At 49.7% G+C, this 13,553-nt stretch overlaps 2 protein-coding genes across 7 annotated transcripts; one reads left to right on the top strand and one right to left on the bottom strand.

The window, feature by feature from the left end:
* Positions 1-3,213: 3,213 nt before the first annotated feature.
* Positions 3,214-8,331, top strand: LOC109523965 (synembryn-A). Of its 4 annotated transcripts, XM_019883493.1 has the most exons (14): positions 3,214-3,303; positions 3,497-3,591; positions 3,666-3,713; positions 4,088-4,105; positions 4,360-4,449; positions 4,522-5,096; positions 5,197-5,332; positions 5,761-5,949; positions 6,196-6,290; positions 6,488-6,638; positions 6,908-7,003; positions 7,080-7,224; positions 7,358-7,637; positions 8,133-8,331. In XM_019883493.1, the coding sequence occupies exons 2-14, from the start codon at positions 3,502-3,504 to the stop codon at positions 8,263-8,265; spliced, it is 2,046 nt and encodes a 681-aa protein (XP_019739052.1). In that variant the 5' UTR covers positions 3,214-3,303; positions 3,497-3,501; the 3' UTR covers positions 8,266-8,331. The 4 variants fall into 4 exon arrangements, with proteins under 4 accessions (XP_019739052.1, XP_019739053.1, XP_019739054.1 ...); XM_019883494.1 differs by lacking the exon at positions 4,088-4,105; XM_019883495.1 differs by lacking the exon at positions 3,666-3,713.
* A 950-nt stretch (positions 8,332-9,281) lies between these two features.
* irf3 (interferon regulatory factor 3) lies at positions 9,282-13,475 on the bottom strand. 3 transcript variants are annotated; one of them, XM_019883527.1, is made up of 12 exons: positions 13,287-13,475; positions 13,141-13,167; positions 12,244-12,411; positions 11,910-12,081; positions 11,760-11,827; positions 11,623-11,671; positions 11,477-11,542; positions 11,073-11,318; positions 10,762-10,852; positions 9,893-10,182; positions 9,695-9,819; positions 9,282-9,515 (listed from the first exon to the last, which is right to left on the bottom strand). In XM_019883527.1, exons 3-12 carry the CDS (start codon positions 12,406-12,408, stop codon positions 9,405-9,407), a joined length of 1,383 nt encoding a protein of 460 aa, XP_019739086.1. In that variant the 5' UTR covers positions 12,409-12,411; positions 13,141-13,167; positions 13,287-13,475; the 3' UTR covers positions 9,282-9,404. The 3 variants fall into 3 exon arrangements, with proteins under 3 accessions (XP_019739086.1, XP_019739084.1, XP_019739085.1); XM_019883525.1 differs by lacking the exon at positions 13,141-13,167 and having other exon boundaries at positions 12,244-12,410; positions 13,271-13,475; XM_019883526.1 differs by lacking the exon at positions 13,141-13,167 and having other exon boundaries at positions 12,244-12,410; positions 13,259-13,475.
* Between the last annotated feature and the right edge of the window lie 78 nt (positions 13,476-13,553).

Consider the following 13,553-nt stretch of genomic DNA (forward strand, 5'->3'; position numbering starts at 1 on the left):
GAATACCTTTGTTTGATTGCGTCCATGTCTAGATGTTGGCCTCTTGTGCTGAAAGGGACAATCTTGAGGAATGAAAGGCGCTGCTGCTCCCGTGCCTCCTCAGACCTTCCCAACCCAGATGCCTTGACCTCTGCGACGGAGGTGTCTTGGTCGAAGCTGGGATTCAGACAAAATGAGGTATGCGTTCAATTGAAGAAGAAAAAAAGAAGAAGCAAGACAGCGCATCTCGAGTGTGCAGGTTGTCTTTCTAGTCACCTGGGAGCGGGTCGAAGCGGGGAGGTAGCGGTCAAAGGTACAGTCAGAAGCAGCAGAACAGCTATCTCCATACCGCAGTGCTCTGCAGTTGAGAAAGCATTGAGTGAAGCCGTGCTCAGGAAGTATTTTGCAAAAGTTTACCGCGGGATGAAACGTACCACAGAGAAAATGGCGAAATCCGCTGTTGCTTTCGGAGTCAACGAATGGATCTGACGTCGGCGTTGTCGTCACTGTTTGATTGCCAAGTCGCTCGGTCTGTCATGCTTTCGCCCCTTCGGGCCTTTTATAGGGTGTGAGGGCAAAGGGAGGTGTGTCCGAGACTGGAGTCACGCTCACTCGAGGCCACGCAACTCCCATGCTCGTCATCCGTTGACATTCGGGAGTTTACATTCGAATTTCTCGCATGGCTCCATGTCAACAACATTGCACGAGATGATACTCAAATTGACCTTGTACCTTTTTTGATGTTTACATTCATTGTAATCCTGCCGCTCCCCCCCTCCCCCCTCCCCGTTTCCCCGATACGCACCTCCCCTCCCCCCTTTTCCTCCACATCCTCCTCCATCCCACCACTCACAGTCCACTTGCTGCTGAGCAATTGTTCCACACATCTTTCTTTCTTTTCCATCACCTGCAGGAAGCGCGCCCAAAATAACGCTGATTCTGAGCTGCGGGCTTTTCTTTATCGCCCCATTTTTCCTGTGCCTTTTCCCCTTGAGTCACATTTGCCGTCAAGCGTGTTTATTTCTGAAACGTCCTTCGCTCCCACCGATCCCTACAGAGGAGCGTGAGGAAAAACAACCGACAGTCAGCGGGGCCCGTTGGCATGTGACCGCTTTGCTCCTTTTCCAAGCATCTGATCCGCTTGCCCGCGCGCGGCCCGCCAATTGACCTTGAAATCAAATAGTTGTGTCCGCGACTGCAGTTTAGCACCAGATTGAGAAGCCGCAATGCTTACTCCTGTTAGATTGGGCCTCTTTCGCACAAAGAATGACCGTCGATGACAGGAGGTGACTTGAGCTTGGCTCATGTATTGCTGGAACTTCTCAGAGCTTCCGCAAACTCAGAGCGACACCTCCTCGAAAAACGTAGCCCAATTTCGATGATGCTATTGCGCCTGGAAGCAGTCCAGCATTTTCCAATGGCCGCAGTCATTTTCTCTCAGGGTCTTTTCCCTTCGGGAATCTATTGTTTACCTCCACGGCAAATAGCATCTGGTCGGCCCGTGTCGTCACAGCACCGAGTCATCGCGAGGTAGCATAATAAGCTCGTGTTGTGTGATGCAGAAGGATTGACGTGTGGTTTTTATGACACTCTTGTCGTTTCCTCGTTGACACGCTGACACATCGGGGCAAGGGAAAGGACTACGTGCCGTACGAAAGCAAACCCTCTTCGGCTGACCGGCTCCTGAACTCCACTCCTGCTGCTGCTGGCCGTTCAGAAAACGCAGCCATTTTGCGCACACGTTTGACAGAATTGATCAATGGATGCATCGGTGACAAGGTTTGGTTCAAAGGTGCCCCATGGTCAGCCGTCTCTTTTGAACTTGCTTGATATCCAGCCTCAAGTCTCCCGTTCATTTTCAAGAACGATATGTTGGGAGCACTTGGTGGGGACCCTTCTCCCCTTTGCCCCCCACATTTCTCCCTCTGTCGTCTTGCACATCCTGTTGTTGTCAGGCCGTAGCCGCCGGTTGGACACTTAAGAGCCTCTCGGCCCCGCTTCCTCTTGCCAGCGGGCACAAGTGTGAGCATCCTGCCAGGAAAGCCCGTCATTCCCTCTCACATGATTATCTTCTTTTGAGCCACTTTTAGGAACTCTCAAGACACCTTCGTGAGCGCGCGCGTGTAAACATCCTCTTCATTGCAGCAATCTCATCGGAAATGAGTTGATAAAGTCCCATCGCGTTTGATGCGATCATCGAGCGGGCTTTTTCGGGGCTCCGGTTTTTCTCTTCATTTGTCTCATGAAGTAAATGCTTAATGGCACATATGAAAATGCATAAGTGTAAGATCATGAGATCGATGCAGATGTTTTCCATTAAAAAATTGCTTCGTTCGATGCCCATCCATCTATCCATCCATTTTCTTTCTGCTCAAGTCTCACCCAGCTCACTTCAGGTAAAGTCAGTCTGTTGTAGTGGTTCACCTCATAGCAGAATTTACTGTCACAATCACAAAAAAAAAAAAGACCAATGTGTTCGTTAGAAATCGTGTGTTTCCCGGGTTTTCCAAAAACGTTCGAAAAATGACTTGCGCAATTTTCCTCTGAACAAAATCCTGCTCTCTGAGCTCAGGTCACCGGACACACACTTGCTCGCATTGTTTCAAAGCATGAGCCAGCGTTTTTCGGTGTGGAATTGTCCAAATGTGGATTTGCTATTTTGTGAAAATAGCTCCATCTGCTGGGAGTCAACATGGTAAAAAGCAAAAACAGGACAAACACCGCCTTTGGTAGGGCCCATCCAAACTCGCTCACATGTCTCGGGGCAGTTGGCCAAGTTTAGGAACATCCAGACTCCGTTCAGGAAGGCCGAAGCCCGGATTCTAACCAAGAACCTCAGCGCTGTCAGGCGGATGTACCAACTACGAGTGGAACGTGCCGCTCCGTTTTGGAATGTTTTGTGAAATGACAGTGTCCTAATGCTTTTTTTTTTTCTTGTGCTTTTCTTTCTGACACATTTAGCCCTGGTTACACGAGTTCCATGATGCAACAGGTCGGTTGGGAGCGAGAGGAGAGAGCGGTTTGGAGCCTGCAAACACCTTGAAAAGGTTAGCCGGTCATCACAGAGATATTAACTCGGGAGTCCATTAGTGGATTATCAACTCCGCGGCCCCTTCATCTCTCTCAGATTAACAGGAGAGAGAGTGAGAAAGAGGCAGAGAGAGAGAGAGTGAGCGGGGAAGTGGAGCGCCGCCGGAACTGTGCACAACCCATCAGAACTCTGCACACCGCGTACGACGTACGAGGGCTAAGAAACGCCGAAGCTTCCGCTACCGTGACGACGCGCCTTCAAACTATCGTCCCGCCGATTTAAAAAGAAGCCAGGTAGGTTTAAGGTCCGGGTCGGTCGAAGCAAACTCCATCCGCGGGGTCTGAATGCGTTCCGTGCGCTGGCAGCAATTTGGGCTTTCCATCGAGAGTGCATGGCAGCCCTTTGTCAATCCATTAGCGCATCATCTCCGCCTCTCCTTGTGATGATTGTGTAACGTCCATTTGAATGATGGCTGTGCGCCGGCAGGAAACATGGTCGTGGACGTGGAGGGGATTATCCGCTCTATCGGGCGCGGGGATGTGAGCGGCGTTCAGAGCCGGCTCCAGGAATTCAACGCCGAGGTACTTGAAACGCGCTCGTGTTGCTCATTTTGCAGCCTGTATGACGAGGGCCGCGTGTGGCCGTGTTCCAACAGTACGCCCGCTGTTTCTTCTTTGACGCAGAGGAGAGGGACAGGAGGAAAGTAAGCATCTTTGCAGTCGGTCTCCGCATCCGCCGGCTGAACGTCACCCCCACCCCGCCCATCTCTTTCCTGTACGTCACCCGGCCTTCTTCCTCAACCTGTTTGCGGCCGCCCTCCGCAGTCCGTCTCTGATTAGTAATTCTGCTGTATCAGTCGTCCCTGATCCTGTGTTTGCACGCTCAGCAGATTGCACCCCGCCACATAAGCGTCATCCTGGAGCCCGATCATCTTTTCCGCACCCACTTGCAGCCTCTGAGTAGCACTCTGCGGGAATATCTCTCTTTCGTTTGTGTGCTGATCTTGTTTTCTTTGTTCTGTCCTCTGCTTTTCTTTTTTTTTTTTTTTGCTCATGTGGGCTGTCTGCTTGCCTAAAGCAAAGAAAACTGGAAGAGGTACAGACGTGTTACATTCAAGAATCAATTGTCGCGCTATGACATTTTTCTCATGTGAAATATGAGCCTTGGCTCAAAAATGGTTGGGAAACACGATGCTCCATCCACTTTTATTGTCTGTAAATCGCTCTTGAAAGAGAAATTGGAAGTTTTGCAGAGCGCAATTTATTGGTGGTTTTCCTGGCGCGTTGTGAAAACGCCATTGGTTGCAATCATGACCATCAGCTGTTTTTATCTTTGCCTTGTTCTCCCAGTTCAGGAAGAATAAAGTGAGGGAGAGCACCGATTCCAATTCCGACTGCGACGAGAGTGACCAGGAAGACCGAGGCCTGCTCCTCAGACAGGTACGGGCCGCACGTTCATTGGGTAATTCATGAACGGCCCGGTGGTGACCGTACGCACGGGTTTGTCTTCAGAGTTTGGCTGCGGTGCTGGTGAGGTTCATAAGAACGGGAATCCCGTGTCATCTGCTGCAAGTGGCTCTGCGAAGCCTGCGGATCCTCTCCCGTGATAAGAGGGTCCTGGGCCCCTTGGTGACCGACGACGCTCTCCTCACTCTGGCCGAAGCGGCCGGGTTGAGCGCGACCCGGCCAAACGACGACGCGGGCGAACCCGACTCGGATTTCTACGACAACGTCATCTCTTCCCTCGCCCGGGAAGTCGCAACGCCGCCGTGTCGCGGGGACGCCGACGACAACGCCGACGACCCGAGCCGAGAGGGTTCTGCCTTTGAGGACGATGCCGACCGGGACCTCGGCGGCGATTCGGATGGCGTCGGCTGGCCCGGCGTGAACGAAGCGCACAGAGGCAGCATCCACCACAAGGAGCTGGAGCAAGGGAGGAGGGACCGCCGAGAAAGCAAAATGGAGGGCGAGGATGAGGAGGAGGACAGTGTGCCGGGCGAGGAGGTGCAGAGGAAGGAGGCTTTGAAGGTGTTGTGTAACGTGGTGTACAACAGCACCTGGGCGCAGGAGCGCTTCAGCGCCCTCAGGTGGGATTCCTTGGTCACGATCATTTCTTGCGAGTCAGAGATGGCAAAGCGAAGGTGGGCGGGCCACGCAGCTCCTCTCTTGTTGGCTTCCTTGTTTCAGGCTGATCTGCGGCCTCAGAGAGCGTCTCTCCTCCAGCGCCGCTTCCTCGGCTCCCTCCAGTGTTCACTTCTACCAATTACGACTCACCTTCCTCGTGACTGCATTGCGGCCCGAGCTCAGCGCTCAGCTTCAGCAGGTGACCCAAGCTTTTCCTTTGGGCTTTCGAGAAAGACCGGCCCGGGAGCCAAACTTAGCCCACGGATGCACTCAAATTGTCATTGTTGAAGTGCAGGTTTTTTTTTTCTCCACTGGTTTCTTTTAAGAACAGTGTTCATCTTCAAACTGTGCGTAAATGCCACTGTGGCTCACAATGTCATTAAATATACTTTTTAGGGAATAAAATGTGATTTCTAGAACACGTGTGCCTACTATGTGACTGTATTTGGATGTCGGTCATGAGGTTGATACTAGAAAAGCGACAGTCAGCATTTTTGAGGCAGGTTTAAAGGGTGGAAAACCACTGCTCTAAAACAACAACGAAGAGACAGGACTTACTGTACGTGATGGTACAGCACCAGGAGTTGACTTGTTCCACTTTTAGCTGTATCTCAATTCCTCCCTCAGGACGGCGGCGTCTCCATCCTCTCGGCCGCCCTGGAGGGCTGCCTGGAGGTGCGGTGGAAGGAGCAGTACGAGTGCGTGCTGGACCCTGCGGCGCCACCCATTTCTCTGGAGGCCTCCCAGCGCATCGTCGAGATCCTCAAAATCCTTTTCAACATCACGCACAGATCCCACAGGCAGGCGCCCACTGAGGTGAATTGGAACCTTGTCTGGAAATTCGTGTGTTATTCATGATTGTTTTGCTTCCTTCCCTGGGGTACTCTCGCTCTGTTCTTTCTGTAATTCCTTGCGCAAAAGAATGTTATTTTCTTGTGGAACTGTGCGAAGAAGTACAAATGCAGGTGTGAAAGCCAAAAAAGGGGGTCTTGCAAAAATGTATTATGATTATTATTATTATTATCAGCATAACGCACTCATCAGTGTTGGTTCCTTCTTCAGGTTGACGCAGCTCTCTACCGCCACCTTGTGGCAATCCTGCGTCTCTGCCTGATGCGGAAATGCGTGACGCCTGAGGACACTGATGAACTGCAAGGGTAAGACCCCCCCCCCCCCCCACCCCCTCTCTTTCATCTCTTCTAACAATCAACTAGATTCACATGGCTACTGTTGTGATAATCACGCTCCGTTCTACAGTCCGGCCCACCGAAGATTTGGACTATCAAGTCTATGTGACTGTACTCTTATCCAAAAGTTGCCCACCTTTTTTTTTTGTTTTGTTTTTGTCGCATAGTCACACAGTCAACCTGTTGTCAGCGCTGCCCCTCCAGTGTCTGGATGTTCTGCTGACGGTGCCTTTGGAGCCCGATTCGGAGCAGTGCCGCGGCGTCAACATGGACTGCGTCCAAATCCTGCTGCTGTTTATGGAGAGGCGCCTGGAATCGGTAGTCTGCTCGTAGTCGACTGAATACAAGGGAGTGTGCAATCACAATTCTAGCGGTTATTCGGGGTGTTTCGATGCACCGATAAGGCAGTGGTGCTTTTTGGTTTTTAGGTTAGCTCTGGTTAAATTAGCATAAAAAATCTTACCTGATCTATTGGCAGATAATGTTTAAGTATATCCCAAAGTACCCGAATCCCCTGTTTTTTTTTTTAAGGCCTGAGTTTTGTCGTGTGGTGGGCAGTCACATGACAGTGCTTTTCTTCTGCGAAGGGGGATAAAATCAAAGAGAAAGTGACGCCAATCCTCAATCTGCTGACTGAGAGCTGCCGGGCACACAAAGAAACGCGCCACTTCATCAGGACATATGTAATGAGCGTGACGAAATCACGGTAACATCGACCAAAGCGCAAACTTCTTTGGCAAATGACTTGGACCTCTGCAGGTTCTGCCTCCTCTGAGAGATGTTTCCCAGAGGCCGGAGGAAGGCTGCACCGTCAAGGGCCGTCTGATCCGTCTCATGACTCACCTGGACACGGACCTTAAACACTGTGCCGCCGACCTCATTTTTGTCCTCTGCAAGGAAAATGGTAACTATTGTCACTGTGGAAAAACACAGTGTGTGCCACTCTGAAAAATGCAAGCCTGAATTGTCTGAAAGTTCACATCTTGTAAAATGCCAAAAATGTCCAAATAGTCCTGTTTATACCTTTTCTCTTCCAGTCAGGCGTTTTGTCAAGTACACAGGCTACGGCAATGCGGCGGGGCTGCTGGCCACCAGGGGTCTTTTGGCTGGCCCGACATCCAGAACCTCCTGCGGCGAGACGCCCTACTCCAGTGACTCGGACTCCGATACCGAGGAATACCGTCGCGTTAAAGACAGAGTCAACCCGGTGACCGGGCGGGTAGAAGCGGAGTTGCCGGACCCCATGGAGGGCATGACGGAGGAGGAGAAGGAGGAGGAGGCCAAGAGGCTCATTAAAATCTTCAACAAGCTGTCCAGGTCTGCGCGCAGTACAGTAATCCCCCCCAATAATTCAAAGGGGATCAGGTGCCCGGAGCGTAAATGCACAAGTAATGGATGCTTCATGAATAAGGGTTTGGAATTGCCGACAGATGCAAAAAAAAGGAAAAATGCTGCCGAAGCACTTTTTTCACATCAGCCGGGGCTTTGGCCTGACTAATAGAAGCTGGTTCACTCTCTTCAATATGATTCCTTTGCACCGATGTGCCACAAAATGACGCCAAAGCACGACTATTATATGTGGCAGGGATTTGGCGCCATCTTGTGGTATTTGCTGGCATTTCAGAAACAGCGAATAGCAAAGGAGCGGTTCGTTATTTACGCATTTGTGGCTTTCAGACATTTTTTTGTTGTTGCTAATTTCAACCCGTTGGGTACTGCTAAGATGCCACGAGACCAAGGGCAGATTACAGTCGGTCTTCAGTACAGTTTCACTGTCTGCATGCACCATTAAATCATGTCAAATGACTGCAGGGATAACATCATTCGGCCAATGGGAGTGGACGCGGACGGGAAGCTGGTCCCGATGGCAGGACTGCGGGACGAAAGCCTCACCGAAGAATCGGCGTCAGACAGTGACACCGCTGAAGTTGAGGAGAATCAATGAAGTACTACATTCTTTCATTCGGATGTCCTTTTACTGCAGCGCATCTCAAAGTCAGGGCCGGGGATCCCCGGGGGTGGTGGGGGAGGATCAACTTGAGGGTCCTCAACATCATTTTCAATGAACTATTATGAACTCTAAAATTTCGCCAACATACGGGGATCAGCACACTAGTAGACGAAATCCAATCACGCAAACACTGCTTTCGAGCTTAGCTTTGGGCCAATTAAAAGCTCAGATACATGTGACATCATCGCATAAATCTGAACGAAAGGCAAAATATAACGAGACGAAAGTGGTACTTTTAAAATTCACTTGTGATGTTTCTCGCTCGTGAACATTTTATATCCTGAATAATAGAACGATTTTTATCTTGGAACGCTCTGACTTTACTGTATTCCCGTAATATCTCAACTTTTTATACGACAAAATTTGTTCTTCGTTCTTATAAAAACGTTTCCTATAAATCAACATCATTATCATCATACCGCGAATAATTCTCAGACCATTTTACAACTTTTTCCCCCTTGGAAAATGGGAGTTTGTCCTCGGAAACATTGACTCCTTTCTTTGGCATTTATGCGAACACGTCTTGGTGTTATGAAAGGGAAAAATATTTCCCCCCTGTGAGGGGGTCCCCGGTTCCCCCAAATTTGAGAAGCCCTGTTTTCAAGAGGCTTAACGCTGACACCCGAGAGGCAACGGTAGTTTTGAGACGTTTTCCTCCCCTTTAGAAGTACGAACCTTGATCTTTTCTTTTCTGAACTCCCCATCACCATTAGGCATGTATACTCCCCCCACAAAAAAGATCTCACGGCACACACACAAGACACCGAATTGGCGATTTCATCTTACTCCGTTCAATGACAACTCAAGGTGAGACGAGAGCACATCCGTTGCGACTCGCGTGGACGCACCTTCAACACCTGATGCTCATTGAGCGTCATGCGCTCGTGGATTGCGAGTCAGTCCTCACCTGAAATGTGCTGGTAGTGATTAAAGAATTGATGACAACGGGATGACTGGCGGTCTTCTTTATTGCGCTTCCACACCAAGCCGTAATTTGCAGAGGCGCGAGGAAAGCGAAGGGAAAAAATGCGAGCCGAGCGCACGTGTGGCATGCGGAAGGGCAAAGCCCGGCGTCAGCCGATGACCATCTCTTCCAGCGACACTTGCAGGTCGACGGACTTCAAGGAGGACGCGCCACCCTCCATGGCCATGTTCTTCAAGAGCTCCAAAGACGTGAGCACCACCTGAAGGAAAACGAAGAACCGATCACCACAAAGGTACGGACGACAATTCCCTTCGGTTCTCACTCTCGGCGAAAATGTGTCACTCGGCCATACTTCCTTGACACCGAGTCCTATTTGGACAGGGCCTCGCTTTCCGAAAGAGCGCGCCGGATGCCTGTTCATGTCACAGTGGAGCTCACCTCCACGATGATGAGTTTCTTGGTCCAAGGCCAGTTTTGCGGGTCAGGCCACTTCTCACCCAGGCACAGGAAAAGGGAGCAGGGACCGCACTCTTTGCTTTCAAGCGTTATAAAGTCCAGTATCCCTGAAGGAGACGAACGGCACTCTCAATCCAACCCTCGAGGCAAACAGCAGATGAGAAAGAAAGCAAACCGTACCGTGGATAAAGTCCCGGAAGGGGTAAAGCGGCTGCGGCTGCTGTTTGGAGATTTCCTGCGGGCGTCCGCTGTGGTCAAACTTGGAGAAGCTCCAAAAAGCTTTGATTTCGCCTCGTCTCTGGCCGTAGACGACATCGCCCGACACGCCGACGTCCAAGCCCTCGCCGAGCTTGTCCAGGATGCACTGGGTCAGCTTGGCTTGTTTTTGATCCTTGATGGTGACGGGACTCGGCAGGGAAACCAAAGACAGGCCCGACTCCTGGTCCAAGGCAGGCTCCGCCTGCTCAGGCCTGAAGTCGAGACAATTGTTTTCATTCTTGTGCTCTTCGGAGGCATTTTTGTACCTTTTTGACGTTTTGGAGCATAGCTTCCCTTAACTCGGCAGTCGTCAACCTAAAATACTCCTCACAGAAAAAAAACACACACACAAAACTCTTTTGACATCAAAAGTGAGGCTAATACTTGGAATGAATAGTTCCAAAAAAAAAAGCAGTCTGAAAAACAAAGAAGGCATTATTCTTTCAAATTGGGGGGAAAAATGTGTGTACTGTGTTTTGAATCTGGAAAATAAAACTACAGTATCTAAATATTGTACTTCAAGACATAAAGTAAACATGACCAGAATTTAAGTATGATCAGTATTTAAGTAGATCAATGAGGAGTTTTACTCAACAAATCTTAAGTGACTCATCTGCAGTTACAGATGTCATTTTTGCGGAGGATAAAAAAAAAAAAAATATTGGATGGTCGTGAGTACTGTTCTTCCGGTGTTGGACACGGCCACGTCGATGCTATTCGTTAGCCGTCTATGGCATTTCACATGCTATGTTAGCCCACAGCTCTCTTGTGAGATTTGTTTTTGAAGTTACCTGTAAATTAAGCGGAATCCAGCTTCGTTGGCAACCAGCTGTTCCGACACCTTCTGCCCTCTGTAGTGGACAATTATCCGGAATTCGGTCTCTGAACATGCAAGGGAAACGGTGCATCCATTCAATCAATATTCATCATTGCTTTAACAGGAAATCATCTACATTGATGTCTAAATTGTCATCATATAAAATACATTTAACGACACTGCGCGCTATACATTTATACCGCTGTGTGTGAGACGCATACTTGGAGATACCGTGCAACCAATTTTGTCATCATCAGTGCAATGTTTCAATTTAATTCCACTCACTGAAATGATTTCCATCCTTGGTCTTATGAATGTTGTCTAGAAACTGCTTGGCTAATTGGCCCCCGCACGCCTCACCGACGGCTCCCTCCATCGGGTGTGCCGGTTGCCCCGGCGACCCGGCTCCGCCGACTTCATCCTCGGCCGCGACTGGATGCGGCTGTTGCCACGGCAACATGTGGCCGCCAATCACGATGGGATGCCGGCGCTCCTGTTGCTCGGGAGGAAACTCAAAGGCCGCCGCTTCTTCTGCGGAGGGAAAAAGTTGGCAGGGATTAAAAAAGTCGACGGTGCAAAGGTGCCTGGAACTTGATGCGTCACATTAGAAGAACCTGCATTGGCGTATCTTTCACCCCCATTGGGTCATTTTAAGACGGCGGTTTTAAGGGTCAATGAATTCTGGGTACCTGCTTGAGGCCCAATGTTGAGCTGCTTCAAACAAGTTTGCAGAAGGTCCTCACTGGGGGAGGATTCTGTCAGCAAATTTGGAGTTGAGAGCAAGGAAGCAAATCTCTTCTCACAAGCTGCCATATGAAATATTAGCGATGTTCACCTTGGATAGGACAGTAGAGACACTCGTCCACGAATGGGTCAACGTAGCTCTAAAAGGTGGACAGGCACAACGTGAACATTTGGATGCGTCTGTCGAGAAGGCAAACACACATTCGCGCACACGACACGGGCACGTACTTCTTGTATGGGAGGGCTTTCGTGGCAATCCGGCTCATATTGGCTGGGTGGTGTAGCGGAAGAGTTCTCTTAGAAAAAAAAAAAAAAGGTAGCTTCGCAAACGTCATCCATCAGGAATCAGGAATAGTGCCGCGCGTGAGCATGGCTCACCTCCTGCCGTCGACTCATCCGGCCAGCGGTAGACTTTGTGAGGGTTTGCCGTGTCGTTCTTGTTGTCTGCTATCATTTGGAACTTTTTGGCTCGCAGCGCGCATCGGAAGTTCCTCTTCCACACAGAGGCCTCTCCCTGGATGCGGCCGTTGCCGCTCACCTTTGCCCAGGCCTGGAGTGCGCCAAGAGACACGCGTTCAAAACACGGCAACGACTATTCACGGCGAGGATAGCTGGCAATGAGGCAGTTCCAGCGGGAGAAAAAGAGCCCCGAAGCATGACACTAAGTTTCAGTTTTGTTATTCTTTCTTGGGGGTTGGGGGGGGGGGGGTACCTTGAAGATGAGAATGTCAGAATCAGAAGAGTCCTGTCTCAAAGCGTGTTTCCAAGGGATGCAAAATTCCGTTTGCTCCTGGTTGGTCCACTGAACGCCGGGATACGCGCCGCTGTCAATTTGAGCCCGAAGCCACTGGATGAACAGAGGTTTGGAATGAGCCATCTCTAAAGGAGCCAGGAAACAACATTTTAAAAGCAAACATGGACAGCATACACCTCGCTTTTAGTGTGGAGTTTCAATAGTTTCCATTACGACTGAAAACCGCGATGGTTTTGACTTTACTTAAGCCTCTGCCATAAATGCTAAAAAGTCAAATGGAGTTTTTTTTTTTTGAACGAGAGCTCGATTGGTAAACTGAAGATATAAAGTCTGCACTCCCCTGCTCAAGAGACATTTTTTTGTGGGGTGGTACAAAAAATATCAAAACAACAAATTCATTCTAAACTTTTGACACCATCTATTGACCGTATCTTCCTTTTTTTTCCCACTCCCTCACTTTACAACAGTATCTATTGTGACCCCTAGAGGGCAGCATTGTATCATAGACGTGAAAATGTCTTGAAAACAATCAATGAAGAATAATTAAAAAGGAAAATCCCCGTGTACGTGCAGCAGTTCGAAGTTCACAATCGTAAACTTTTGTGAGCAAACTGTCATATGACAACAGCAATTGAGCAGCAACGAGCAACAAGCAGATAGACGAGAGGAGCTATTCACGACGCCGTGAAACTCTTTCCAGTTTTTTCGTATGACATCTGCAATCGTGCATTTCCGAGCAACAAGCAGATACACGAGAGGAACTATTCACGACGTAGTGAAACTCTTTCCGTTTTCTTCGTTTGAAAATCTAATCGAGCTGTCTTCGAAAAGCGAACGGGGAAAATCGCACATAGCGGTACTCGATTAGGCTAGCGGGTGTGCGATTCAATCTTGCGAACTCGAAAACTATTGTGGCTTTAACAAAGAAGCGCACGTCAGCAACTACTGATGCATGCATGCATATACGACGTACCTTTTAGTTGTCCCGGAAAAGTGGTCGTCGAGCCGAGGATGCGTTGAGTTGCCGTCGTTCTCCGAGTGCCGACGTGAGCAGCTGAAGTCTCAATGGCAGCACTGAGCGGGCAGCGCCGCTGTTTCGTTTACTCGAAACAACCTGGGAATTTACTTTCGTTTTCCGAACGCGGTTGGGAGTTTCAAGTTCCCAGTTGTCGAGCCCTCCAGCGCGCAGCTGGACGCCGACACTCACGGTGACGTGAATGAAATTCCGATTCGGGTTGACCCAAGAGGGTCGCGGGGAAGCGAACCAC

The sequence above is a fragment of the Hippocampus comes genome, unplaced genomic scaffold (genome assembly GCF_001891065.2).
Source record: "Hippocampus comes isolate QL1 unplaced genomic scaffold, H_comes_QL1_v1.1 scaffold367, whole genome shotgun sequence".
In the NCBI taxonomy this organism is placed as follows: domain Eukaryota; kingdom Metazoa; phylum Chordata; class Actinopteri; order Syngnathiformes; family Syngnathidae; genus Hippocampus; species Hippocampus comes.